Source organism: Tamandua tetradactyla, chromosome 4, assembly GCF_023851605.1.
Source record: "Tamandua tetradactyla isolate mTamTet1 chromosome 4, mTamTet1.pri, whole genome shotgun sequence".
In the NCBI taxonomy this organism is placed as follows: domain Eukaryota; kingdom Metazoa; phylum Chordata; class Mammalia; order Pilosa; family Myrmecophagidae; genus Tamandua; species Tamandua tetradactyla.
In genome coordinates this window covers 7,131,002-7,158,334 of record NC_135330.1, presented here as the reverse complement: position 1 = coordinate 7,158,334, position 27,333 = coordinate 7,131,002, and the positions used below count along the sequence as shown (strand labels likewise).

Here is a 27,333-nt window from a genome sequence, read left to right as displayed (position 1 = left end):
TAATGACTAATTAGAGACATTTATATTCTCCCCTGATAGCTCTGGTCACCTTGAGCAGTGTCCACCTCTCCCCTGGCGTATTCTCAGGTTGGATGGCGCCAGTGTACTGGGATCAACTGCCACCTGTTAGCAAAAAGGTTCCAAGTGGAAGAATGAACATGCCCTGGAACTGAGCCAGGGAGCACAGAGCTGCTACTGCTGCTGATTGTGATATGAGTGGTGGGGGGTGGGGTGTACGAAGGGCAGAGGGTGAGGGGAAAGAAGAGTAGAGACCAGTAAAACCTTGGTCTGTATGGGCACAAAAGTTCTATTTAAAAGACACTATGAGAAGAAGAGGGTATTATCTTGTCGCGCCCACTCTGACCCTCCCCTGCTTCTCTCCCCACCCTACTTCAAGCTCTGGGATGGCCTTCCAGATTCCAACCTACCCTCTTACTCCATTCCTGTGGTTCTTCGGTGGGGGGTGGGTGGAGGGTGGAGGAAGATGTCCACGCCCCCCACCCCGCCATTTAGGGATTCCCAAAATAACACAGCAATTCGATCTGGGGATCTGGGGGATTTGTCAAGGATCATGAATGACCTCCCCTCTTCATTGTTGCCAAAGCTCCCTGACTACCAGAAATCAAATGATAAAAAAAAAAAACAGTGCAGTCTGATCAGTATCCAGCTCAGTCCGGGTGAGAGTAAGGGAGAAGCTGAGGGGCAATTAGGACTCTGGGTGAAAACTCAATGCCATTCTATAATTTCCAAAGTCCCCTTCTCTGATATCAATGCTATCTCTTCCCCTGGCCCTCTCCCTGCTCTTTTAAAACAACCATAGTGCTTCCCAGAATGAGTGGAAAGTTTCAGGGTTCAGGGAGAGCCTCCTCCCCCACTTTCCATTTTCTAAAATCAGCCTCAGCTGTTCCCAAATTTTTCTTTGCTGGTGATGTCAGTCTATCAAAGTGTCTCACCCTGTGTTCCCCCAGGAAAACAAAGATGGGATGGAGGGAGCTGGAAAGACCATGTTAGGAACAAGAGGTGGAGCTGAGAGCAGATATAAAGGCTCAAGTCTAGGCAACTCCTAGGTACTCAGGCAGCAGCCCCTCCTTTCTTGACCTAGTCTCCAATTCTCCAGGTGAGCCCACCAATAACCACCGCTCATGATGGAGGCCATCAAGAAAAAGATGCAGATGCTGAAGCTGGACAAGGAGAATGCTCTGGATCGGGCAGAGCAAGCTGAAGCCGAGCAGAAACAGGCAGAGGAAAGAAGTAAACAGGTAGGCACTGGCACTGGTCTCACTTACATGCTGGTCAACAAAATAGTGAGACGGGAGAGTTATCATGGGAAAGGAAGAGACCACTGTTGTCACCTTCTTCTTTGGGTAGGAGGGACTTTTTTCTCCAATCTCATTTGAAGGCCAGAGGACATCTGCCTCAAACTACCTGTGTGATGTTGGGAAAATCAGTGGCCCGTGCTAAGGATTTAAGTGGAATGGACCATCTTTTGGAAGAATCCCTGACTTTTAGAGGAAAAGGTGGGAGCCTGGCGTGCAGCATCTCTTTTTCCTTAAATGGAGTCACAGACATTTATACTCTTAGATAATATTTGCCATCCCAGGGTCTTAGATGAAAACCCAGCATGGCTTGGTCATCTTAGGGTCAGAGATTACAAAGACATAGGCCAAGTCATAGCATAACTCTTGGGGCAGGGGCTAAAAATGATGAGAGAGAAATTGTGTCTCTCTGGATAGTAAAATGGTGGCTGAACTCAAGAGTCTATTAGCGTTCAAGAGCCAAGAGTCCAAGGCTGCACTATTATGTATGTGTGTTTTTGTGTGTCTCTCTGGACTCCTGCAGCTGGAGGATGAGCTAGCAGCCATGCAGAAGAAGCTGAAAGGAACAGAGGATGAGCTGGACAAATATTCTGAGGCTTTGAAGGATGCCCAAGAGAAGCTGGAGCTGGCAGAGAAGAAGGCAGCTGATGTGAGTATTAGATGGGGGATGGTGTAATCTCTATATAAAGATGTTCACATTAATGTATGACTAAATTCCACACAGACTTCAACATATACATACTTGTATGTCCACAGAAGACAGAAATATATACTCGCTCATATCTTTGCATATAATAACATGCTAGAACACCCTCATAATGGTATATATATTTATTTTTTTAAGACATATAGAAATCTCATATTTTTTTTTATCTACCCTCATGCCTCCTGGAATTTAATTCTCTTTCCCAGGAACTAGACAAAGGGAAGGGACTCCAAGTCCAGGCTGCTGATACTCTTACCTCCTCCCCCATGCTACATTCTTAGCTTTTGTGTCCAAAACTTGGCACATAGATATGTGTATTAATAGGGAATCTCTCATCTCCCAGCTTCCCCCAAAACAGCTCAGATTTCACAATGGGCTTAAGAGGACACACTGACCCTGGCCCTGTATGGATTTATTTATCTTGGCCAATCTGGACATCTGTCCTCATGCCAGGAGATGCCATAAGGCAGCAGGGAGGTTCATATAGTGTTAGACTATAATAGAAGCTAAGAAGTAATCTTAGGGTATAAGGGTATCACCACCAGACTTTACTCTATGAACCTGAGTAAATCACTCAGCTTCTCAAGGGCTGAATTTTCCCATTTGAAAATGAAATAAATCCTCTTTTCCACTTCATATTATCCTCCATTCACCTAGCTTCCTTCATCTTCAACCTTGAAGTTTACCACAAAAATAAATGAGAGACTAGATAGGAAAGATTCCTGGGAGAAATGTACTTTAGGAATCTTAACAGTGACAGAAGAATATCGTAGTATTGATGGAAACAGTCAATTCTGAGGGAACTGAGTTAACAATTCTCAGAGAACTGAATTAACAGGAAAATAGGAGCATGTGTTACTTGAAAATCATATTTGGATTTGGGAACTAGCTAGAGGGACAGAGTGGGCATTCACAAATAAGTTCAGATCCTTACATTCAGCCATTTTGCTATTAGGTTTCAGATCTTCTCTTTCGATTTCCACTACTTTCAGTGCCTCTAGAAGTGGTAACAGTTGAATATATGATGCCACATAGAAAGTGGATAATATATATTATATATACCCATAGTTTCCAAATGTTTGGAGCTTTGCAAACCACTAATTATCCTTTCTTTAAAAACTGGAAGAAAAAAAAAAAAAACCCAGGGCTTTGGGCGAGTGCTTGATGATCTGCTAGAGTTGCCCGATCTTAGTTTCCAGATAGACTCCCTGGATCCAGTAAGCTGTCATGGGGATAGAAGCTCTCAAAAACTGCCACAATATTAGGTTAATAACATTTTTGTGAGATGTTGGGTATTAACTGTCTGAGAAAGTCCTTATGCTGAAACAGCTAGCATGTGTGCTTGAGATTTTTCCAGGAGTGATGAAAATAATAAAACCAAACAAGTCTAACCTGAGATCTTGGGAGAGGGAGAGGGAAAAAGAGGCTCTAGACAATATAGTCATATTATCAGAAAGATAAAGAAATTTCCTGGGGATGAATATTAACTGTTTCTCACACATACCACTCATACACACACACAACCACGTCACCCCAACCTAGATATGGTCAACTCAGTATATTCATTTGAAAGACGCCTCCTCACAATTATACAGGAATCTAACAAAAACCAATGACACATGTAGAGTGTGGGGACAAAACCTCTCTCCCCTGTGTTAATTTTCCCAACAGGCCAAGAAGTATTCTTAGAGATACGTGAGAGAACAAGAAATAGGACAGGAAGGTTGTGGGTATGAAGCCAAAGTCTGTTCGGGTGGGTTGAAAATGGAAGCAGGAAGAAAAGCCTTCTTTTCTCAAAGCGGGGGTTAGCACAGTTCTGCCTATGGGCTAAATAAGGAAGGGGCAATGGATTTAAAATGGAGAGCAAGAGTTAGAGTCATAATATACGCAGCATAATATATGCATCTTTGGGGGAACGATGCTCTGTCCAGTATAAAGGAAGTTAAAAGCTCAGCTTTTGCCCTTGAGATTAATAAGTAAATAGAGCATATTACCTTGTTGTAAATGTAAGGTGAAGGGAAGGAGGAGGAGGGAGTCAGTAACTGCATGTTTACTTGGGGAGTTCTGGTTATCTGGGAAGCCTTTCTGGAAATGGTAGGATTTGTTAGTATTGGTTGAACAAAGAAAGGGGAAAAAACATGGCAAGGTCAATCTACATTCCATTTTTCCCCCCTAGTTTGCTTACAGTCCTTTTAAAACAAGATGTAATCCGAAGCTTTTTAGGTAGAAACAGGAAAGAGGAGAAAAAGGTTAGGACGTTAAGTCAATGCTCCCTTTTTAAGGGACAGGAGGTGGGGAGGGATGGGGAGAGGAGGGACAGGGAGGGACATATACACCTGTTAACATAATTGTTGTATTGTTGGTCACCAGGAAAACAATAGCACTGGGCCCCTTGCTGTCAGTGCACCTGCTTCCATGGATCAAGAGGAGATTATCTGTTCAAATGTAGCGGCTTCAGGAATGCTGGTGGTGCTCTCAACACCCCTTTGCTTTATCTAGGATGAGGTCTGCTTTTTCTTTGCTAGGGAACAGGGAGGCGCAATAGTGCCCCCTGCTGATCAGAACCCAGATGGCAAAGTCTCACTTCTGCTTCCGTAGTTCTACCAATCAGACTTTCCCAGAATGAGCTGGAAAAATTCTTAGGCCATCAGAATCACGTTTACTGAGTTTCATAACACCGGTCTTCTTCCCAGTTCCTAGAGGAAAAAAATCAAAGCGTAAGATTACACTATTCAGTAAATTACTTAATTTCTGAGTTGTTTCCTCTGAATAGCCTCAGTGCTCAGTAGTCCCCCAAAAGAAAGGAAGACAGAGCCCCTAGGGGGAAAGGGCATTGAAGCCAGCATCTGGTTTGCTACTATCCCTTTCAGGGGTTAGAATTCTGAATTCTAAGCCCTGTTGTTCACACCGTAATTCTCTAAAGAAAGATAGAGCTGTTCTAGAGGAGCGATATATCATTTTTAGGTACTGGGAAGGTGGAAGAAATAGAAAGAAATAAGAGGGAAGATAATAAAATTCTCAAGTCTCTTTACTATTGTGTTTCCAGAAGTCCTGCATAACAGTGCTTGCAGGGGCAGTCTCTAAGTCATAAATAGGCCTCAAAAGTAAAGGGAAAAAGATCAAGTATCCTAAATGGAACATTTATAACTTAGGTGAAATAAAATGAGAACTTTGCCAACGTCCCCATCTCTTCCACCCAGATAGTTTCCTAAATTGACTTTCAGGAGACGGGAAAAAACCTATTTGGGCAGACTGGAAAGGAGGCTGCAGAGTGGAGCTCTTTTGAGGATAAGGCCCAGGAAGTCCCTTCGACTTTTCTCAGAAACGGTTTTGGAGCCTGATGTGGGGTGGGCAGGAGTGACTCGTAGTATGTCTACATTGTGGAGAGGACACAGGAGCTCTAGAGGGTAAGTGGTGGCGGGTAAACCTTGGAAGTGAGGGGTTCACCGCTGAGAGTAACGGCAGCACGATACTTGTCAATGGGCCAATCGCTGTGGGGAGCCTGCTTAGCCAGAGAGGCTAGGCCGAGACGCACTTTCCAGTTACCATGGTAGCACGCCCTCTTCCCGGCCCCGCCCCCCTTTACTGGCCCAAGGGGAAAGGCTGGGAGCGGTAGCCTGGGGCGACTGGGAAGCCCCGCCCTCGCACGCCGCCGTAGGTCTCCCTCCAGTGGCCTGCCTTCCCGCCTGCCTGGCGGTTGGGGGGGGGCGCGGCAGCAGTGGCGTCACATCCGGGCGGGTGGGTGAGTTCCGGTATTTCAGGGCGGAGCAGGCGGAAGTAAGAGTGAGAAGCGGCTGCAAAGCCGAGCGGAGGAGGCAGGAAGCCGAGAGCGAGCAGTAGTTGGGTGGGCACCATGGCCGGGATCACCACCATCGAGGCGGTGAAGCGCAAGATCCAGGTTCTACAGCAGCAGGCCGATGATGCTGAGGAGAGAGCCGAGCGCCTCCAGCGGGAAGTGGAGGGAGAAAGGCGGGCCCGGGAACAGGTACCGAGAGGGCGAAGCGCACGAGGGAGGGGCAGGCACTGGAGCGGCTAGAACCCCGAACTGAGCCCCTTTCTCGGTGGAGCATGATTCTCAGGGGACCATCAGTCTCTGCGATGAAGTTGAAGCCCGGGGATTGGGTGGGGTGCAGCTGTAGTAGGGTAGCAAGCAGGCTAGGAGGGAGCTCGATGTTTGGGCGAGCAGACTTCACCAATGAAAGGATTGCGCCTCGTGGGGCCTGGGGAGTGGTTCTCTTTTCTCCCAGCTCATTCATTCTGTCGCTTTAGAGCCGGGCGCGGCCGGGGGAGGGGCTCAGCAGCTTCCCCCTCCCCCACTTCCCTGTTGAGGGGGAGGGAGCTTGCTCTTGTTTGAGGTTTCCGGCCCAGTGGATAGGAATGGGTGGATGCTTCTCTGGTCTTGGGAGGGGCAGGGCTGAACCTACTGTTGAAGGTTGGGGGTCGGAGGGTGGGAACCACCGGAAAGCCCCTGGTTTGGCCTGGCAACTTTTCCGCTCCTACTGCTCAGGAAATGAGGCAGCAGTAGGCTGAGAGGAAGCGCGATGCCCTCCCTGGAGGTTGAGGCCACAGCACCGCCTCGCATCCTCCGGCCTGGGGCCCTTTCCTCTTACGGAGAGCCCTTGCAGCTGCTACACCCACTCTCCCCTTCGGTGTGAAGCGGGAGGGGAGGGGATAGTACTTTACTCCCTACAGTAGACCAAATGTAGGAGCCAACCTAACTTGTCTGGCCCTGCCGGTGATGACCTCGAAGACAGGAACTTCTGCCAGATTCAGGCCTCTATTGCTGAAGAGTGGTCAGTGCAAGCTGAACCGGTTAAGAACATTTCCTCCATGCAGAGCTGATAAGCGAGTGTAAGTGGCAGAGAATCAGATGGAGTGCCAATCTCTGCTAAATTTCTGGTTGACCCTAGGCAATGTGATGTGGAGATAATCTCTAGGGGACTTCAGTGATGTTTCCCTTTTACTTTCCCAGTCATCCAGCACAGTGTTGTTGTTTTTTCAAAGGTCAATAAATATCTGTCCAACTGAAAGTTGGAACTTAAAATGTTGGTGGAAGGAACGGGTGATTTTTGAGATTATTTGAAACCGCTTTCTGTTGAGAGTGGTTGACTAGTTTTGGTTAACTATGATATTTTCCAGGGTCTAGGATGCTGTCTGGTGGGTGGAGCTGACCTTCTGAGCTCTCTCCTCAGCATCAGAGGCTTTGGTTTCGGTGGACCATGGGGCTGGAGAGGAAATTAACTGTTGCTAAAATTTGAAGACCCAATGAACTCCTGGTTTATTGGTGTTCTTTGTTATTCTTTCCCTTAGTAAATTTTTTTCTTTTTGGCCACAGTTCTGGGGAGTGGCTCAGAACTGATGTTTTGAGATTTTTTGGGGGGGGGGGGGTCTGAAAAGTGGAAAATGGGGGGAAAGCCGCTTACCCAGGACCCAGGTTAATGTTTCAGATGGTTAGAATACTGACGTTTTTAATAACTGCATGGGGATGCTGGGAGCTTGTCTTCTTTGTTTACCTTTTGTATGTTGAGTTTTCCTTTACTCAATATGCCAGAAATTTATTATCAACTGAAGTGAAATGTGCTGGCAGGGTGACTCTTTGTGACTAGTGACACTTTCTCATCTCCTTTGTTCTGGAGACCAGGATAACCTTAAATGGGAAGACAGGGGATAGCTAAAGGGATATGGGTGCTTAGAAGTAGTTTTAGAGTGGGGTGGTGGTGGGAAATACTGTTATGCCCCTCCCACCCCCAGATTTGGTCATTTTCTTTCTAGGAAAATTTGGCTCTTATTTATCTTACCTGGGTGACTCTGAGGTAAGCAGTGGAGCCAGAAGTTGAGGTGTTTGTTTCTTAACTTCTCCCTTACTCAGAACCTGTCAAATTTGCTTTTTGAGCCGAACTCTAATGAGGAAGTCCTCAGAATGGGGAAGTAGGATGATAGTTAAATATTGATGAAAACAAGTATCTTTTGCTCCCCAGCTTGAGGGGTCCTAATCTTTTAATTTTCTACTTTAGTAAATTTTGATCCCCTCCTGAGGAGACACTAGGAAGGGTCTGAGGTGCTTGGGCTGCCTGTTATTTATCTGTGGCACCCTGGAATGTCCTGGAATGTGATTTTTGTAGGCTCCTCCCTCCTCGGGAGCCAGAAGCTCAGCACACTCCCTGGTGATATCTATCTCGAACTGTTAGTAGAATTGCCACTTATTTTCCTGGTTGCTTTGTGTGAACATCCAAACCACTGTTTTTGGGAAGCTGGAGTCCAAGGCTGAGACACTACAGTCGTTTTAGGATCCATCTTTCTCTTCTGCTTTTGGCCTGCATGTTGCCCTTTTATAATGTAGCATGCATCTTGTCACATCCACTTTTTTTTTTGTCGCGTCCACTTTTGATTTTGAATTTCCTCTGTACTTCTTGTAAAATGTAAAGGGAAGGTAATGCAGTATTTAAATGCAGTCATTTCCTTATCTGGAGATTTTATTGAGATATATTCAAAAGTATACCATCAGTGTCTTATGGTATCACTGCTTAATTGTGCAGTCATCATCACACTCAATTTTAAATCATTTTCTTGTCTGTTTTTAATACCCCTTTCCTAATTTCTTCCCCTGGTAGTTTTCTCTCTTTTCTGTTCTAAAAAAATTTAGGAGCATTATTGAAAGAGTGAGTGGGCTCTAAACAGCAGGTTTGATTCTGGCCTTAATCCCAAATTCCTAGTCTCTGGAGGGGGGTTAGAATGTCTGTGTGATTCTCCTATTTATGGGATCTGGTGAACTAAGCAACAGCCTTTATCACCTTTCTTTGGTTTGGATTTGCTTTCCTGTTGACCTGCTCCCTCCCCTGCCATGCAAGAGCACACACTCATAGGGGAATGGCAAATAGCCCTTTGCTCAGAGTGCCTCAGTATAGACTCCACCTTTGTTGACTCTGGGACAGATAGTTCTATTCCCTTCCTTCCACTTGCCACCCCCCCCCCCCCCTTGCTGAAATTTAAATTCCCCAAGGACACAGTATCTCCCTGGGTAGATACATTTGTGAACACTGTGAACTGGAGCAGTCCTTTACCTACAGGGCTCACTCCTAACTTTTCTATTAGTCTTTTCTTTTGATTTTCATCTATGGCCTTTGTAAAAAAAGAAAAGAAACCCCACCGTGACAGAATGCCAGATTTAGGCTAATCTCCTTCTGTCCTTGGCCCTGATCTGCCTCAGAGCATCAGTGCCCTGTCAGTTTCTCATGTTGAGCGTGACTGGGGAATTTCTTGGGGGTGGAGGATGGGTAGCATGTAAGCCAAACTCATTTTGCAGATGAAACTATTGTCAGCCATCTTCTAATGCTACCGAATCATGGTGCACCCCCACCCTCTGTGGGATCCTTGCTTTCTGGGCAGTGGAGAATCCTATTTATTCCAAAGGGAAGGACCACAGAGTGTATCCTCTAAGCTGGGCAAAAGTGGGTGGCCTGGATGATCAAAACCACATCTGGCCATGCTAAACCTAGGAGAATTAGAAAAGCTCAAAAGTTAATGTTTCCTCCGGCTATGGGTGGTCTCTGGTCTCGTCTGGAAAAGTTAGCCCCATTCATTCTCTTGGTGCAAGCTCATTGACCCTGAAAAGGACCTGCAGTGTGCACAGGCTCTGGCCTGAAGGAAAAGGCAGGTGTCTTCCCTTTTTCCCTTAAACTGAGTATCAGATTTTGATTCTGCAGGCTTTTGTATCTTTGTAAAGAGAACTGACCTGTGAGAGGAGAAAAAAAAAGAGAACAGCGACTGGCTGCACCCCACCCCCAGGCAGCGCCTCTGAAGCTTTTGCTGGGTCTCCGCATCTCGGATTCTTGTTTTGGTCTGTACTAGTTCATGTGTGCCTGCTCTTGTGAGGGCACCAAGATGTATTTTCTCCTCCTCCCTTTTTAGCCTCGCGAAGAATGCTATTGTCAATGCCGATTTGTAAGAGAAACTGCCTGAGCCAGCTTGTTGTCATGGAAACTATACCCCACCCCCATAGCCTGTTATCTTCTACTTCAGTTTGGGTAACTACTGGCAGAGCTGCATGGGGACTTGCTTTTCATGAGCTTCCTCCAAATCTCATTCCACTCTTTGTTTTTTTAGTTCTAGGCCCCTGAACGGGAAGAAATAATTTTACTGGCAGTAATTCATAGTTCTTGCTTGGTAGCTTGACTCGTTCTCATAATCTTAAGTGATTAGCCTTGCTTGGTTTTTGAGGTGAAATTTGTTTTGTCCCAGGGGACATCTGTTTTCCTGGGAGAGATAGGACCAAAGAATACTTGTCTTTGTAGTGTTTTGAGTAGGATAGTTAAGAGAAATCTTGGTTTCTTATTAATGTCAGTTTATTTGGATTTTCCTGTAGCCCCTACCCCCAATCCCTTGAACCTCCCTTGTTTATATGCAAACATTTTTTGTGCCAAATAACCTGATTCTTTGCTGGAGTCTTGGGGCTATCTCCCTCCCCATAGGAGCTGGTGGCCCAGATTATTTCTATAGCTGCTCCCACCTCTGACTGCCAGAAGGAAATCAGGGTAATGGAATTCGGATACAGTCTGGGCTGTAGAAGAGAGATCATGTTTACCAGGCACTTGGATAAGCATCTGAACTGAGTAGTGTGCAGGGTAGATTAAATTCTTTTATGGCTGTAGCAGTCAGTGTATCCGCCACCAGTAAAGGTATGGTAAAAGAAAAAGGCATGTTAGAAGAGAGGCTTTTCTACCATTAGAATTCATCTGTATGTTGTCTGCCTCTGTCTTTCGGTTTCTTATTCCAGTGCCCTGGAGGAGATTTGGGATTACTTGGACTCTAGCCTATGCCTTATTGCAGGGTAGAGACCAAGGAGACACTAGTCATAAGCTTTACTGAAGAGGGAAGCTGGGCAGATGGCTAGAGGAATAAAAAGGAGACAAGTAGTTTGGAGTAGAGAGATGGGCATGGAGGAAACATTCTCTTCTGCCCACGCTTTTTTTTTTTGGTAATGTGATCAGAGCAAATAATTTTAGCCAGAAGTTCCTTTTCAACTTTTTAACAAGGGGGTGGTTTGGGAGCAGGTTGAAGGGATGGATGGGGGAATAGGTAACCCAAGGTTCCAGTCTTTGCTTTCCATACTAGAAGACTCAGTGCCTTGCCTAGCTCTCCTGGTGAATTAGGGTAAGGTGATCAGAGAGTTAACAATTTGAATTAAGCAGCAAATTAATACATACTCCAAGGTCTCTCTTCAAGAATGCTTGCTTGTTTTTCTAATTTATGAGACACTTATAAGAGAGTTGCTAAAGGGTGAGACACACATCTAAGCTAGAACTCAGCCAGAAAAAAACCTTCACTGGTTACCTTTTCTGACCCCAGTGTGTTCAGGATTTTGAACTGTGTCCAGAAAGGGGGTGGTATTAACGGTCACAGGGCTTGGCAAGGAACTGAGTTTTAAAAACCCTCTTCCTGTGGAACATATGGGAGTTGGTTGATGGGAAAGGGAGGAAATACATATAATCATATCTGCTAGATCTTATATGAATTTGAGCTAAAACAAGGTCTACCCTCCTAGACTCCAGCCTCTTCTTGCTAATCATCCCTGGTCTTAATTCTTCCTTTCACCAAGCCTTCTGCTTCCCCTTTCTATTCTTTCATTGCAACACAGGCTGAGGCTGAAGTGGCCTCCTTGAACCGACGGATCCAGCTGGTTGAAGAGGAGCTGGACCGTGCTCAGGAGCGCCTGGCCACTGCCCTGCAAAAGCTGGAGGAAGCAGAGAAAGCTGCTGATGAGAGCGAGAGGTGTGTGAAAGGACCTTGATGAAGTGTGGGTTTCAAAAGAAGTGCAGAATGTCTCTGAAAGATTTCTTTGTAGATCTATTTTTAAAAATAGTAACTTCTATCTTAAAGGATCTTCTTTCCTTCTGTTCTGCATATTCTCTCCCCTTGAAGACAGATGGGAAGGGTTATCTGGACCCCATCACCCTTTTGTAATTGGTTTTTGTAGAAATTGACCTAATGGTCTGTAAATGGGGTCACCAGTCCACTTAGTGCATCTTAAACATCCATTTGTGAGATTAGTCCCATAGCTCAGTGGTTCTCAAAATGAGCTTCCAGATCTCGGCATCATATAGAAATGTAGATTCTGTCTGTCCCCATCTACTGAATCAGAGACTGGAGAGGGTGGAGTACAGCAATCTGTGTCTCAGTAAGCACTTTCAACATTGGTTGTACTTTTAAAATCCACACCCCCACTCCCCAGGGTGGAAGGAGGGGCAGAGGAGTAAAAATATCTGGCTGCTCTTATCCTACCTATTTCAATTAAATTAGAATCAGTTGAGAGAGGGACCTGGGCATTGATGTTTTTAAAGTTACTCCAGTAAACCCTTGAACCAAATCACAACTCATCTTTGTGGAAATGGGCAATTGGCTCCTTGCCAAATGAGTTAAAACAGAACAAAGGTGTGACTATTTGCATGGGATTAAACCAGGAAGGCTTTTCAGAATGAAAAGTGCCCTCTTGGGGTACATTAATACAGTGCAGCTGTGAAAATGAATAAAACAGATATGAGTTTACTATTACAGAGTAGCGTTCAAGTTTTAGAAAAACAAGTTGCAGAACAGTGTCATGATATATGATTTCTTTGGGGTGTGGAGAAGAAGGGTTGGGGGATACCACAAATATCCATCCATATAAAACATTTCTGGAAGAATTATGAAGTAAAGTTATTTCTAATGGTAGGACTAGAAGTGGGAAGGGAGATTGACTTTTTTACTTTATGCCCTTAAATTATACATTAATATTTAATTTTTATGAAGCATGTATTATTTTAATAAGAAAAGGCATTTTAAACAAAACAAACCGAGGTGATCGAGTGGTGCTGTGGGGTTTCCTTTGACAAGCAGAGGAGGAATATACTTTAAATGGTACAATTCTGGGTTGTTTGGAATGGAGCTGCTGACATACTCCTCAGGATGTCATTGCCGCATTTGTCCTTATTGTTTCTGGCAGAGGTATGAAGGTTATTGAAAACCGGGCTTTAAAAGATGAAGAAAAGATGGAACTCCAGGAAATCCAACTCAAAGAAGCTAAGCACATCGCAGAGGAGGCAGATCGGAAGTATGAGGAGGTAAGGCACCTTCTGTTTGCCCCTTTCTCTTCAGTAGCATCAAGCTTCTGCTAAGAACCATCCATAAGAGGAAACTGGCTCATTCCTTGCCTCATTGAGCTGCAGCTTGGTCTTTTCCTATAGGTGGCTCGTAAGTTGGTGATTATTGAAGGGGATTTGGAGCGCACTGAGGAACGAGCTGAGCTGGCAGAGTCGTGAGTATCTTGCTTCCCCAATCTTATCACACCATTCTGTCCCTTTCCCTTTGGCTTGGGCACTAATGTGAATAAACCAGTATTCCTTCAAACTTGTTAAACAAGGCCTAGAGGTTAGGCATCCTCTGTAGTGCTTCTTAGGTCCTAAGAATGGCTTTGGACTTTCCTACTCTATTGACTTGACTAGACAGATGAGAAATGAGGCTTCCTTATTTTTTATAGGGAAGATTTCCAAATTGAGGGAAAATAAAGATAATAGGTGGCAAAAAGTTAACTGGAAGACCTTAATGGGGCCTTCCTCCTGGGGTCTGTTGCTCCTTGAGTTATTGAAATAGTTACACTGACTTAAGTCTGGTCTCTGTACCACTCTGCCACTCTGCTAGTGATCTGTAGGGCAGGGGCAGATGTTAATTAATTGCTCCCCTTTTGGCACTTTCTGGGCCTTGTGTAACAAAGTCAGTGCTGGTGCACATGTATTTGTGCTTCTTTTGCATTCCCCTCTCCCAGACATGACATATCATGGCCATGGTGGTGTTTTCTTCCCATTTTTTGAGTTTTTACATTTCCCCCCCTTCGTTTTGCTGCTTGTTTTCTTGCTGTGTTCCTTTTTGACCTTTCTCCCTCCCCACTACCTGGCTTGTGCCATCCCCATGACTATCACTAACAGCCGTTGCCGAGAGATGGATGAGCAGATCAGACTGATGGACCAGAACCTGAAGTGTCTGAGTGCTGCTGAAGAAAAGGTACTAACCATTAAGCCCACAGAGAGGTTACATGTATGGTGTGGTTTTGTTTTACTTTGTTTTGCAGCTGCCTCCCCTCCACTGGTTGGTTTGTTGAGTGCTTTCTCATCTCTCCATGGAATGCTCCATTCTTTTTCACTCACTTGGCATCTGTCATTTTCTCTTTCCTTATCTGCTTCACTGCCTCTCCACAGGGTCTCTCCTTCCGTTGGGTGAATTGGGGGACTGTTTGGGTTAGGCATCTGTTCCCACCTCCACCCCAGGTAGCAGTTTTGACTCACTCTGGTTGTGATTTCTCTCAAATCTTTCATTTTTAGTATCAAACATTCTGAGTCCTAGCCCAGGAGGGTCCAGTTCCTAACATACTCTGTGGTAGAGGGAGGAGGGGTAATGCTTGTTCTGATTACCTGGGAATTTCTCTTTCCCCATATGCCTTTCAACTCTCTTTACATATAGGTTCAATTCACATCTGTGTGTCTCTCTCCCTTTTTTATTCTCTTCCTCTTCCCCTTTCCTCTCCTGCGGTATTTAAAACATTCTCAGTAAGTGTTCTGAGCTGGAGGAGGAGCTGAAGAATGTCACCAACAACCTCAAGTCTCTTGAGGCTCAGGCGGAGAAGGTAGGGGCTAGTTTGTGAAAGTAACAGGCCCTGGGGCCTGGGCCCAGCCCTGCCCTTGGTGAAGGTCTGAGATACCGTTTCTTATATTATCCAGTGAGAAGTAACTTTCTTCCTACCCGCCTACCCTCTGTCCAGATTCTAGATTTAGGCTAATTCTTATGCCCTTTAATTGCTTTAGTTATAATAATGTCATGATCGCAGGTGCCTGGGGTTCTCCTCGGGCTAATTGGTACTGCGGTGCTGAAAGGCAGCAAGTCGTGGGCCCTACTGGGCTTTCCATCAGACCGAGGCGGATGCCAGGTAGAATCAGGTCTGAGACTGACCTGCTGAGCAATCAAGGCAGATAACTTTTCTTTACCATCACATGGAACTGTTTCAGTGATGTGGCCCTGGGGTGTCACTATTCCTGCTCATTAAATAAGAAGAAGCAAAAATATCTCCCTGGGTTGATCTGAATGAGATCACAGCTGAGGTCCATTTTTAAAAAAATAAACGTTCTGGAGGATTCTGATTGGAGGATATCATGGTTCTAAGGACATAGATTTGTGGATTTTAAGGACCTATTGTCCAGAAACAGTCCTTGCTCTTTGTCATGGACCATTCAGTACATTAAGTCCAAGGGAATATTTGATATAATAGTCAGTGTGGTAGAGGGAGAAGGGTATTGTCTGTGTGAGTAATTTCTACTCTGAAATTTGTATTCTTCTCTTACAGTACTCTCAAAAAGAAGACAAATATGAAGAAGAGATAAAGATTCTTACTGATAAACTCAAGGAGGTAAGAACTAAGGGGATTATGGGGAAGGACCTAAAAGGAATAATTCCTATAACGAATTAATGTAGATTTAGACTGGCGGCCTTTGGTTCTGAAAGGTCTAGGAGGTGGAAGAAGTAGAGATCCTTCTCTTATTTGTCTTGTCCATCTTTGGTTCTGACCAGTTTCTTATCTTCTCCCAGGCAGAGACCCGTGCTGAGTTTGCTGAGAGATCGGTAGCCAAGCTGGAAAAGACAATTGATGATTTGGAAGGTATGAAGCCTTGGAGAAGGATTAAAATAAAGAAATACAAAGGAAAACCTTGCTCACTGACCATTAACCTCTTCCTGGACACCAAAGACAGTTGATAGTCACTTGGCATGTGGCGTGTTCCCTGTCCTTTGCCATAGCTAGTGAAGTGGGTCAAACTTTAGAATTGGATTTTTTTATTTAATATTTCCTTTATTGAGAATTTACTTAATATTCTGGAATGTTCCACCTTCCCTCTCAGGGAACTGGTAATTGCTGCATTTGCCTCCAATTTAGTTTTCTTAAACTTTTAGTCTATGTGTTGAATTGGAAGCCATGCTTTCAGAGGGCGACAAGGACACGTGTCACCCCATGACACTTTAGGCAATCCGTTTACCACTCAAGCTGTGGAAATCTCCCCAAGAGATGAAGCTGTGGAATGACTGCATCTCAGCTGATCAGTACCTGGGGCTTTCTAATTATTTCCTGTCCCCAAAATTTGATAACTGCATCCACCCTCACAAGGGAAAATGTACTTTGCTTTCAGAGCTCTGAGACTTTCTCTTTTGGTACCCGGTAGCAGGATAGTTTGGGAGGGCAATCTGTTGAACAAAGGGACCAAGAATAGTGAAGAAATAAGAGTGTTGATGTGTATGTACTTCCCCCCTTTCTGTCTTTGTTAAATTACACTTCATCACTGCAAGGAATTGGGTTGAGTGGGAGTGGCATCCTCTTTAGTGCCTTTGGTAATAGGAATTTCTAGTCATGACTGTTCCCAGTTTCTCAGCCCTTTCTGCAGTTGATTAGAAATATCAAGAAATCCACTTGAGGGCAGGCCATAGTGGCTTAGCAGGCAGAGTTCTCACCTGCCATGCCAGAGACCTGGGTTTGATTCCCGGTGCCAGCCCATGTGAAAAGAAAGAAGTCCAGTTGATCCTGGAGGACAGTGGATTTGACAAGGCATTAATCAGTCATAGCTACCAATATAGACATTCTCCTACAGACCCAAGATCACATTTCGTTTTCCTGATTTCTAATGACTCCCTCTCTCCATCTGCTTCTGCTGCGTTTCATTCTGTCCCCTCATTCCTCCCTGTGCCTGCCCAGATGAGCTCTATGCCCAGAAACTGAAGTACAAGGCCATTAGCGAGGAGTTGGACCACGCCCTCAATGACATGACCTCTATGTAACTATCTGGCAGCAGAGCCGGGCTGGGTTCTTGGCTTGTGTGTGGGGCGGGGAGAGGGGATGCAGGCTGTGCATAGCGTGCTTTGTTTTTTCCTCTGGAAATTAGAATCTCTACCATTATCTTCAGAACATTGGTGCTGGTTACTTGTTTGGCAAAAGCTGGGGACACATTTAATTTTGGGTCAGTGGTAGAACCCTGATCTACATGAGGTGTGTACTTTTTATTCATAATCCCTTCCTTATAATTTTTCTATTTCTCAAATTTAATCTTCTCAGACAGGCCACTGCTGAAGATAGAATCCTGTTATACAATGAAGGAAATAGGGTCCAGAGAGCCAGTGACTTGGCCCTAACATATCATAAAAAATTCAGATTTCCTCAGGGTATCTGATTTGTGTCCTGATGTTAAAGTTCAGGATTAAAGCATCCAAGACAGGACATACCAAATTCATCTAGAATCTAAGTCTTAGAAGCAAGCCGGGTAGTAAGCAGCACCAAGAGAGATGTTGGGGCCTTGATCTGTTTGCTGTGGATCCCTGATCCTTGATGCTAATCTGCCTCCTTGTATCTTTCCCACTAACCCTGATAAGAAGCCACATGTCTCAGGCTGTAGTATCTGGCTCTTTTTCATCATTCCTGCTGCCACTTCTTCCTTTTTCTCCTCTTCCTTCCTCCCCAAAATGTTAATTGATATTGGTCCTTCTCACCTAGAGTTTCCTTACTTTTTCATACAGATAAATATCACCGTTTCTGCTCTGTTCTGGATCTGCCCCCTTTCCTCGGGGGACCCAACGCCCCACTCTCGCTCTGGATTCCATTTGGGTCATCCTGCCTGGTCCCCAAGGCACTAGGATGGGTTGGGGGCTGGCACAAAGTAATTTATGTATTCTTCACTCCCACCCTACCCCCCCCCCCTCAAATTAAAATCTTAAGCTGCTGGAAGCCTTATGTCACCCTGCATTTATGTCATTGACAAAGCTGCTGCTGTCCCCAAGAAGGAGCCTTGGGGGTGTGATGTGGGGAGAAGCTATTGTAGGCTCCCCTCCTCTGACTTATGTAATCAAAGCCACTTTTGTGTGTGTCTGGTTTTTTCCTTGACATTTGAACTTGGTTGATCTGAGTCTAGCAGTGGTTGATAAGTAGAGGTTCCTTAGAATAGGAGTTCTAGTCTTGTTTCTCAAGCCGAACAAGATCATCTGAGTCAGTTACTTCCAGGTTCTCATCTTGCCTGGAATATTTCTGTCCTCTGTTCAGGTCCTTCTTTGAAATAGTAAGCTTGAGAGACCTTAGACATGCCGCCCGATACTTGTTCTTTACCCTGGATACTGGTTCCAATGGTGCATCCATACAACACCCAGTAGAGTGAAATATATTCCCCTTAAATTAAGTAATTATATCATCCCACATCACAGAAAAACACCTAATGGATAGATGTTTTAACAGTTTTAGTTTTTTATTTAAATCATTCTTACATATTGGGACCTGCTACTGTTTGTCTGCTAGCACATGCTAGTGGGCTATAAAACAATTAATAAATGAATGTTCTTGGAAAAACTAAAGCAAACATGCTTATTTCAAAGTATGTGCACATGGGGATTTATTGCATACATAAACCTAAATTTCTGCTAGTAAAATTGTTCCTGGTTCAAATTGTAGAATTAAATATCAACATTTCTGAAGTCTCTTTTTCAGTTTACACAGCAGAGATGATCAATCTGGAGAGTGTAGTTGTCACTTATACTTTTCTAAGTACTTAAATGTTCATTTGGTATTTTAATTTTCCACAAAATACGTATTTAGAAGTTTTGCTTTTACAGGGATTCAGCCAGGTAGAGAAATTTCCCTGAATCTAAAATTTTAGGTCTTGAATCAAAGTCAGATTTCTTTCAATCCATTGTTTTTTCCTACCACATAACCTTTGAGATTAAAGTACAGATCCATTTATTTAGTCAGCACTTGTGGTATCTAGTAGGCATGGCTGTTACGGCATAGAGAATAATCAAAGGTGGAAGCACCATTCCTAGTTTCAGGTTGTTTAGAATATAGAGAACATATATAAAGCTAAAGAATTTGTGTGATCAGAACCAAAAATAATAAATTCTTTTGGGAGCTCAAAGTGGGGAAGTGATTGATTCTACTGGGGATGATAAGGAAAGATTCATGGAGGAGGCACATTAAATACTTAATGAACATGTTAAAAGTTGCCTCTTCATTTTCATTGAGTTCCGAAAGATGGAATTTTGACAAGAGTTTGGTTGAGGGAAAATGGCTTTGAGGCCTTCTGACCAATTTGAAGAGAATAAAGGCATAGAGATGGAGGGAAGGGGGAAAGGTAGATTTAGGGAGACTAGAGGATAGAGATAGGTACTGAAATCAGGCTGTAGAGTTTTAATTTTTGGTATGTGGTACATAACACCATTGGAGATCTCAAATAGGGTTATATTATGGTCTGAATAGTATAGAAGAAAAGTTAATTTGGCAGCTGAGTTAAGAATGTATTAGAATGGGGGCAACTTAGCAAAATAACCAATTAAGAGTCCCAAATTTCAGTCATTTGCATGCCATTTTCAATGGCTTTTGCCATAGTCATATATTGACTATGTTGTTTATTTCTTCAGATCTCTTTTTTTTAATTTATTTTATTTATTTTTGCCCTATGAAACTATATCTTGAAATAAAAGATTTGACATGCTGGTATTTTTTTCTGATGCACATTGAAATAAATGTAGCTAATAAAAATGTTGAAGGATAGCAGTAGTAGAGCAATGGCGCTGAAGATGGGCATTTTGAAGGGCTTGGCCACTAAATGTGAGGAGGAGAAGTCAAGGATGGTTAGTTTTCAGCCTAGGAAAATAGTGGCATTATAGATGTAGGGAGATTTGGTGAGACAGGACAAGGTAGAGAATAGTTTAAGTCTGAAAAACTGGTAGGTAGCCAGATAAAACAAAATACTGGGGTTTGAGAAGATGAGATTAATGTAAGAGAGATTTGAGAATCCATAAAGATAGCAGACAGTTTAGTTCTCTGGAAATAAATGAGAATCCTAAGGGACAGTTCACTGCACATGTAGAAAGAACTAAAGAATGAAGATAATCTTCGTAGAGAAAGAAGCAAAATACAACTGGTTGGAGGGATAGAAAGATAATAAATTGTTTTGATATTTTAAAAAGTTTATGGCTGGATGATATCCAGGTGTTCTTAGATACAGGAGGTAGGTTGAAAAGGAAGACAAATGAAGATAGGACATTGGTAACTTTAGTAATATGAGGGTACATTTTTAGCATTAAGGTCGAGGGGATAGTCCTATTTCAAGGGGTGAAAGAATGAGTGGGTGAAAAGAAAATAAAGGCAATAAATACAGCCTTCTATGGTATTACTGTGCAGTAGAATTTCAGCAGTGATGGAAATGTTCAGCTGTGCTGTCCACCTGCTAGCCACATGTAACTGAGCTGCTGAGTATCTGAAACATGGCTGAGGTGCTACATTTTAAATTAAAGAATCACATTTGGCTAGTGGCTACATAATTTTTTTTTAAGTTTTATTAATAAAACTAATCAACATACAACACTGATGTTCTTAACATGTGAACATTCCATGTTTGCTGTGCAGTCAATGGCTCACAGTATCATCACACTAGTTGTATATTCATTACCATGATCATTTCTCAGAACATTTACATCAGTCCAGAAAAAGAAATAAAAAGAAAAAAACTCATACATACCATACCCCTTATCCGTTCCTCTCATTGACCACTAGTATTTCCCTCTACCCAATTTATTTTAATATTTGTTCCCCTTATTATTTATTTTTAGTCCATATTTCTACTCATCTGTCCATACCATAGATAAAAGGAGCATCAGAACGAGGTTTTCACAATCGTACAGCCACCTTTTGAAAACTGTATCATACACTCATCTTAAAGAAACATGGCTACCAGAACACAGCTCTACAGTTTCAGGCACTTCCCTCTAGCCTCTCTAATACACCTTAAACTAAAAAGGGGTAATCTATGTAATGTGTAAGAATAACCTCCAGGATAACCTCTTGACTCTTGGGAAATCTCTCAGCCACTGACACTTTATTTTGTCTCATTTCTTTCTTCCCCCTTTCAGTCGAGAAGGTTTTCTCAGTCCCTTGATGCTGAGTCCCAGCTCATTCTAGGATTTCTGTCCCACGTCACCAGGGAGGTTTACACTCCTCAAAGTCATGTCCCGTGTAGAGCAGGGGAGGGCAGTGAGTTTGCTTGCCATGTTGGCTGAGAGATAGGTAGTGGCTATATTACTGAACAGCACAGTTCTAGATGTTTTAGTATGTGGAAGGAGTTGGCTTTGGGATGGAGAGTTTTGGAAAGAGGATGGAGAGAGATTGGGAGAAAGGTGTTTCTTTTAATGTCCTATATCCTTGAGCTTGGACATGCTGTGGGGATAGGGTCAATTATTGTTGGTGATTGCAGAGCAAAGCATTTCACCTCTTTAATGTTTCTCCTTTTAAATTTCTAAGAGAACCACAGGCTGATGTGTTCAATTCCATTCTCCCCTTCCTTGTTATTGTTGGAATGAGGAGTAAGCATGGCTGGACACACTGTATTATCTAATAGGTGGAACTGACCTGTATTATGTTGGGCAGCTTTGTCTTAGACCCACCCAATTCTTTCTTTTCAGGTGGTATTTGTTGAATACTCCGGCCTTAAAATTAGGGGGGAAAGTGTATTAAAAAAATAAATTAAAAAAAAAAGCAAAATCTGTTTTTCTTACCGCATTCCTTGAACTCTAAGGTTTTAAAGCTGAACCCTTAAACCAAGCACCACTACCCCCTTCCCGTAATAGAATGAATTCACCTGAGTTCAAGGTGAGAGCCAGAGCCTTTTGGAATTTAGTGAGGCAATAAAATGGGTCCCACTCTTAGTCTCCTTATTTCTTCCTTAAATGGAACAAAACCCTCATTGACTGGGAAGCTGTTTTGAGGGTAAGATCCTGATACACCCTCTTCCCCAAGACAGAATGGAAGTCTTACACTAATTATGCATTCTGGATACTACAGAAGAGCAAGGCTGTATATGGGATCTATATGTAATATAATGCCACAGAGTTTAAGAAATGAGAGTTCAGTACCAAATTTGAATGCCTACTATTTGTCAGGGATGTAGCAGTGATTAAGATTAAGACTCATAGAACTTAAAGACTGTATAGTGTTTCTCAGTGAAGGACTTTTGGCAGTTAGAGTGGGGTGATTCTTGGTTGTACAGAACTGTCCTGCTTGTTGTTGTCCTCTCCCCAGTAAATGCCTATCGCGTCCTCTAGTCATCTGACAATCAAAATCTGCCTCTAGGCATTTCCAAATGTGGGAGGGGCAATATTACTGGTTTAATGGAAAGTACAAATTTTTAAAATCATCCTAATTGTGCTCCTTAATTCAACTGTTATTTTTGGCTATTCCTAAGCTCTTTATAGAAATATGCTTTCTGTTTTGATAAGGAACATAAAGCTGCATGTGTTATTGGAACCATCCTGGCCCCTTTTTTCAAGTAGAAAATCCATATAAAGCCATTGGCTTGAGCACGTAACTACATTTATCAGGAATGCTTTTGGCTATAAGTAACAGTTTAATAGTAGCTTAAATACAAGATCTCTTTTTCTCACGTGACCGTCTGTGGGGTCGTGAGCAACTATGCCATGATATAGCTGGGGTTTCTATTTGAAAAGACCAGCTTTTCTCTTAAGGTTGAAATATGATTGCTGAAGTGCCAGTCATGCTCAAGATTAAAAAGAAGCAAAAGCTTTCTCAGAAGCCCCCAGCAATGATATATAAGCCCCCTTACATATATATCATTGGCTAGAACTGGATCACAAGTTCACTCTTGCTGCAAGAAAGTCTGGGAAAGCAGCAAACAAGATAACCTTGATTTGGCTTAGATTAATAATTTGCCCTCCCTGGGGCCAGACATATTGTTAACCCCAACAGGTTCTTTTTAGCAAAGGAGGGAGAATTGACTATTGTTTGGTTAGTCCTCTGCTAAAAGCAATTGATGACACAACACCTACTCTAAGAAGCATTAGAAAGTCTAGAGCGTTAGACTTTGGGCATAGGGATATTTATCCTAGTCAACCTTTCATAATATTGAATGTTTACTTGTTCACTTCAGTTCCTTTTAAGCCCTGATTATTATAAATGCATTTCTTCTAAACCAACTATTCCTTCTGTTGCCCTGTTTCACTTTGTCAGTTTCTCAACCCATGGAATAAATACTTTGAAAGGAGGTGTTTTTTCTCCCTCAAAAGTTTGTCCTATATACTTGTCAGTCTGGGTTTTTTTCCCTCCAGTGGTCTGGACATCTTTCCTCCAACTGACTGACTCTTAGTGCCCTCTGTCTGAATTCTCTTTGCATCCATTCTGCCTTACAGTTGTATGTTATATACACCAACTAGTTGGAAGACTCAAAATGTACTTCTAGTACTCCACTAACCTTCCCTTTTTCTCTCTCCTCCTCTTTTTCCTCTCCTTCTCTTGTTTTCCCTCCTTTCTGTTGCTACTGCAGAGCGTCTCTACAGCCAACTTGAGCGAAACCGCCTGCTTTCTAATGAGCTGAAGCTAACGCTGCATGATCTGTGTGACTGATGGGCAGGGCTCACTGATGCCATTAAACTGAGCTTACTGCTCTCACCACTGACCTGGACCCCAGCAAAAAGCTGATTGTCATTTTTAAAGTTGTTTTTGCCCTAAGCAAATCACACCACTGAATTGCTTTTTAGAACAGGACACTTAGAATATAACCTAAGCTTTTTATAAGTTAATTTTCTCACAGCGTTGTTGTGAACTGTTAACTTGTGCATTTCTATCTCTTTTCAAAGGATTTGGGGTGATGAAGGGAGGGGCCTGAGAGATTATCCTGATAAAACTTGGGAGAGTTTTCTGTCTTCCACCCTTATTTGCTGCTTTTTCACTTGTGTACTGACTGTAGGATCTGTTCGCTGCCTGAATGTTTTCTAACAATAAAAGGACCGACTTGACAAGAAGTTGTAACTATTCATCTGCAGGCCCAAGGATGGGCCCTTCTGACTGGGTAGAAAAAAAAGGGAAGGGAAAGAAAAGGGTGTGGAATATGAATATGGGGCTCTGTTGCCATCATCTTTACTGAGTTGAAGATTTGGGTGTTTTCCTGTGTCAGAGTGGTCAGAGTGGTTTGCTTGCTGGACAGGTTAGATTTTCCTTGATATTCAGCTGGTAGTTTTCTCCCTGACATTTTCCTTCTAGCTTCCTTTTCCTGGTTTATATTCAGCTGCAAGCAACTCTGTCAAAGGCTAGTTCTGGACAATAGCTTTGCAAAAGTCTTAATTAAGGTTTTGCTTGCAAGTATGTATTTGGGTAGTATGCTTGGTTTTTTCTGTTTAGAGATTGACTTAGCTGTGGGAATTCTTTGATTTTCCCATCAATCTCTCTCTCTACTTTTGGGGGAAAGCCTGTAGCACGTGAAGGTTGTCAAGTTGAGATTCTGATGTCTCTACTGGCATAAATACACCTGCCTTTGTTCTTGATCAGCAACCCACTGATCCATTTCCAATAAGTCCTGTGAGCAAAGCCTGCACTGAAGAGTGGATAGCTAAAATTTAAGGCCTGCTCTGTCACTTACTGAAAGCTGAAAGCCATGGTTGGGTGTAGAAAGCGGGGGAGGAAATGACTGATAAGGTTCCAATCTTCCTCCCCAGGAAGTAAGCAACACCTGCAGCTTCAGTAGGCAAGCCCGAGACTCTGAAAAACCGAGTGATGCAATAGCTCGGCACTGTGGCTGAGAAGGCAGCTATTTTATTAGTTTACAGTCTCCCTGCAACAGGAGCAATTCTCAGAGTGGGCACACCTTGACCTTTACTTCTAGCTTTTGTAACTTCTCTCCTTTACCCCCATTAGATAAACTGAAATGCACCAAAGAGGAGCACCTCTGTACACAAAGAATGCTGGACCAGACTCTGCTTGACCTGAATGAGATGTAGAGCACCCCAGTACCACCCTGCCGCTGCTCCTCCCTTTGATCCCGACTCCGCCTGAGGCCAGCCTGCCCGAAGCTGACCTTTAAACTGAGGGCTGATCTTTAACTGGAAGGCTGCTTTCTCCTCTCGCCGTAACCCCCACACCCATCCACCCACCTACCCCTGGCCCCGTGTCTTTTTCACCAAACTGTCTCTGCCTCTCCCAGAGATTGCAGCTGGGCTAGGGGCTGAGCACCTTTGGGAACAACATTTAAGGGAATGTGAGCACAATGCAAGTGTCTTTAAAAGCATGTTGTGATGTATACATATTGTAATTACCCCCCTTTTTGTTGTGGTAGCAACCATTTGTAAGACATTCCAAATAATTCCATAGCTCTGAAGTAGTAATCTAATCCCTTTCTCATTTTTGGAAGGTAACTTTTCAGCTTCATACACATTGCTCTCTCCAAAGAAGAGGGAAAGAGGTATGGGCCTGCCTCACTGAGAACTAAACATAGCCCAGGGAAAGACTCATTGAGGGAAACCTCATTGCTCTATACAAAGCACCAGCCAAACCAGAAAGGTGATTCTAGGAGTTAGCCTGAAAAAAAAAAGTACTGTTGAGGTTTTTAGCTTTAAGGTATCTTAGGGCAAATTTATTATTTTTATTTTTATTTTTATTTTTCTTATCAGAAGTGACCAAATTATTATGGTAAGACCTCAGAGACCAAATCTTTGTCTGGTCCTTTCTCTACCCCCTTCCCAACTGCTACAGTATGAATCATGTGCCCCTTATGTTGGGGTGACCAGTGATGTACTCTCCTGCCTCCTTTTTTATAAAGGAAAGTAAAGAAAATTATGTTTTTGCCATTGATTTAGCCATACGAAACATCTCATCACCCTTTTCTGGGTCCGAAACTGCTGTGTCTAGAAGTGCCATCTCATGCTTTGTATCAGCCAGTGCTGGAGAAATCTTGAATAGCTTATATACAAAACTCTTTACAATTTTTATATTATTTTGAAACTTTGCTTCTTTAGAGTTGGGGAGCACTGACCACTCCATCTCTACAGTCTGGGCTGGCAATATGCTGATCTTTTACAATTCTTTTCCCCACCCAATTCCCCTTTTTGGTGAGGTTTCTGTGAGGTCTGCTAGGTGTGCATCCTGCAGCTTATTGGCTTAAAATGTACCCTCCTTTGGTGTGGTCTCTTGGGGGCAGATTGGGAGAAAGAGAAACCAATAATGCAACTGTTTTGATACTGAAAATTGAAAAAATTTCTTTTTGAAATAAAGAACCAGTCCCTCTAATCCTCAGACCTGTTTGACTTTTATTCACCAAATCTGATATGCTTTCTCCACAGGAGTTAAGAGGTTTGGGTTAAAAACCAGGTCTTTGGTGGTGGTGGCAGCAGGAGGTGATGGAGTGTACACTCTTTGGAAACAGACCAAAACTGGGTTCAAACTCAATTCTGAAGTTCCTAGTTGTATGTACTGATATAAATCATTTAGGTTCATCATCTGTAAACTGAATATAATACGTATCAGGATGATTGTGAAGGTTAGAAATAATATTTATGTGCCAGGTCTTTTATAGGTTATTTAATTTAACACATTTCCAGTTTGAACTGTACACTTACTTGAGAGTCCATATTAACCTTTATAAAATCTGGATTTATTAGGTTCTATACTCATTATGTGACTGAGCATATACTCCTGTAAATGTGTTGGTTTAATAAACTGTCCTGAGAGAGGCTTTGCACTAATAATGTTTCATATTTGGAGAAAACAAGTTAACAAGAAGGGCCCTCAGAGCCTATGCTTAGAGACTTAACACTGAGTGAACAGCTTTCAGAGCTGCCCTTGAGATGCCAGTGCCTGGCATTTCCTGCTCCCTCGCCTCGAGGCTGGACATGAATCTTACTTCCTAGGAAAGTTAAGATTTTTTTGGTACTAGTGAAATTGTTTATAGTCAAGACTGGAAAATTTTCCATTTATAGGCATGTACCAATGCTGACTGGAAATTTATTGTAAAAAAATGTTTCTAAAAATCATGGAGTCAAGCAAGGTAATCAAGAGAAAGAAATTAACTGGGAAAAAATTAGACTTTTCTGCTTGTTCTTAACATAAAAAGATCTGCCACTACTCAGAAAGTCCTGTAAGCAGGTAGCTGGTGTGTCCCTGTCTTGCAGTTCCTACATGTCACCTCGGTGATTTCAGCGACCTTCCTTGGGAAAGAAGAGGGAAGATGTTTAGGGCCGACAAAGATGAAAGTAACAAGAGCGTCCTGAGAGAACACGCACATCTTCAGCTCTTGGATGAAGACTGGCTTCCACGCTAGCCCTGTGCTGATGTCATGGTGACAGTTGGGTTCCCCGTGGACCCCTAGAGGCTCCCTCCCGTTCGCTCGTGGAAGCTCGTGGAGGAAGAAGCCCCGCAGCCGTGCGCCGGCCGCCGCTCGGGCGCGGATTGGCTCCTGCCGGGGGCTGGGGACCGCCGCTCGGGCGCGG

The 27,333-nt window shown here is 43.3% G+C and overlaps 1 protein-coding gene and 1 long non-coding RNA gene across 19 annotated transcripts; one reads left to right on the top strand and one right to left on the bottom strand.

Annotated features, from left to right (window-relative positions):
* Positions 1-1,059: 1,059 nt before the first annotated feature.
* TPM3 (tropomyosin 3) lies at positions 1,060-27,179 on the top strand. 18 transcript variants are annotated; one of them, XM_077156250.1, is made up of 10 exons: positions 1,060-1,259; positions 1,840-1,965; positions 11,657-11,790; positions 13,001-13,118; positions 13,242-13,312; positions 13,980-14,055; positions 15,389-15,451; positions 15,631-15,700; positions 16,784-16,862; positions 24,767-26,592. In XM_077156250.1, the coding sequence occupies exons 1-10, from the start codon at positions 1,143-1,145 to the stop codon at positions 24,768-24,770; spliced, it is 858 nt and encodes a 285-aa protein (XP_077012365.1). In that variant the 5' UTR covers positions 1,060-1,142; the 3' UTR covers positions 24,771-26,592. The 18 variants fall into 18 exon arrangements, with proteins under 18 accessions (XP_077012365.1, XP_077012367.1, XP_077012371.1 ...); XM_077156252.1 differs by lacking the exon at positions 24,767-26,592 and adding an exon at positions 17,599-23,390; XM_077156256.1 differs by lacking the exons at positions 13,980-14,055; positions 16,784-16,862; positions 24,767-26,592 and adding exons at positions 14,599-14,674; positions 23,400-24,755.
* LOC143679880 (uncharacterized) lies at positions 2,133-5,723 on the bottom strand. Its single transcript, XR_013173979.1, has 2 exons — positions 5,450-5,723; positions 2,133-4,718 (listed from the first exon to the last, which is right to left on the bottom strand). It is a non-coding gene; the product is annotated as an uncharacterized LOC143679880 (long non-coding RNA).
* Positions 27,180-27,333: the final 154 nt, after the last annotated feature.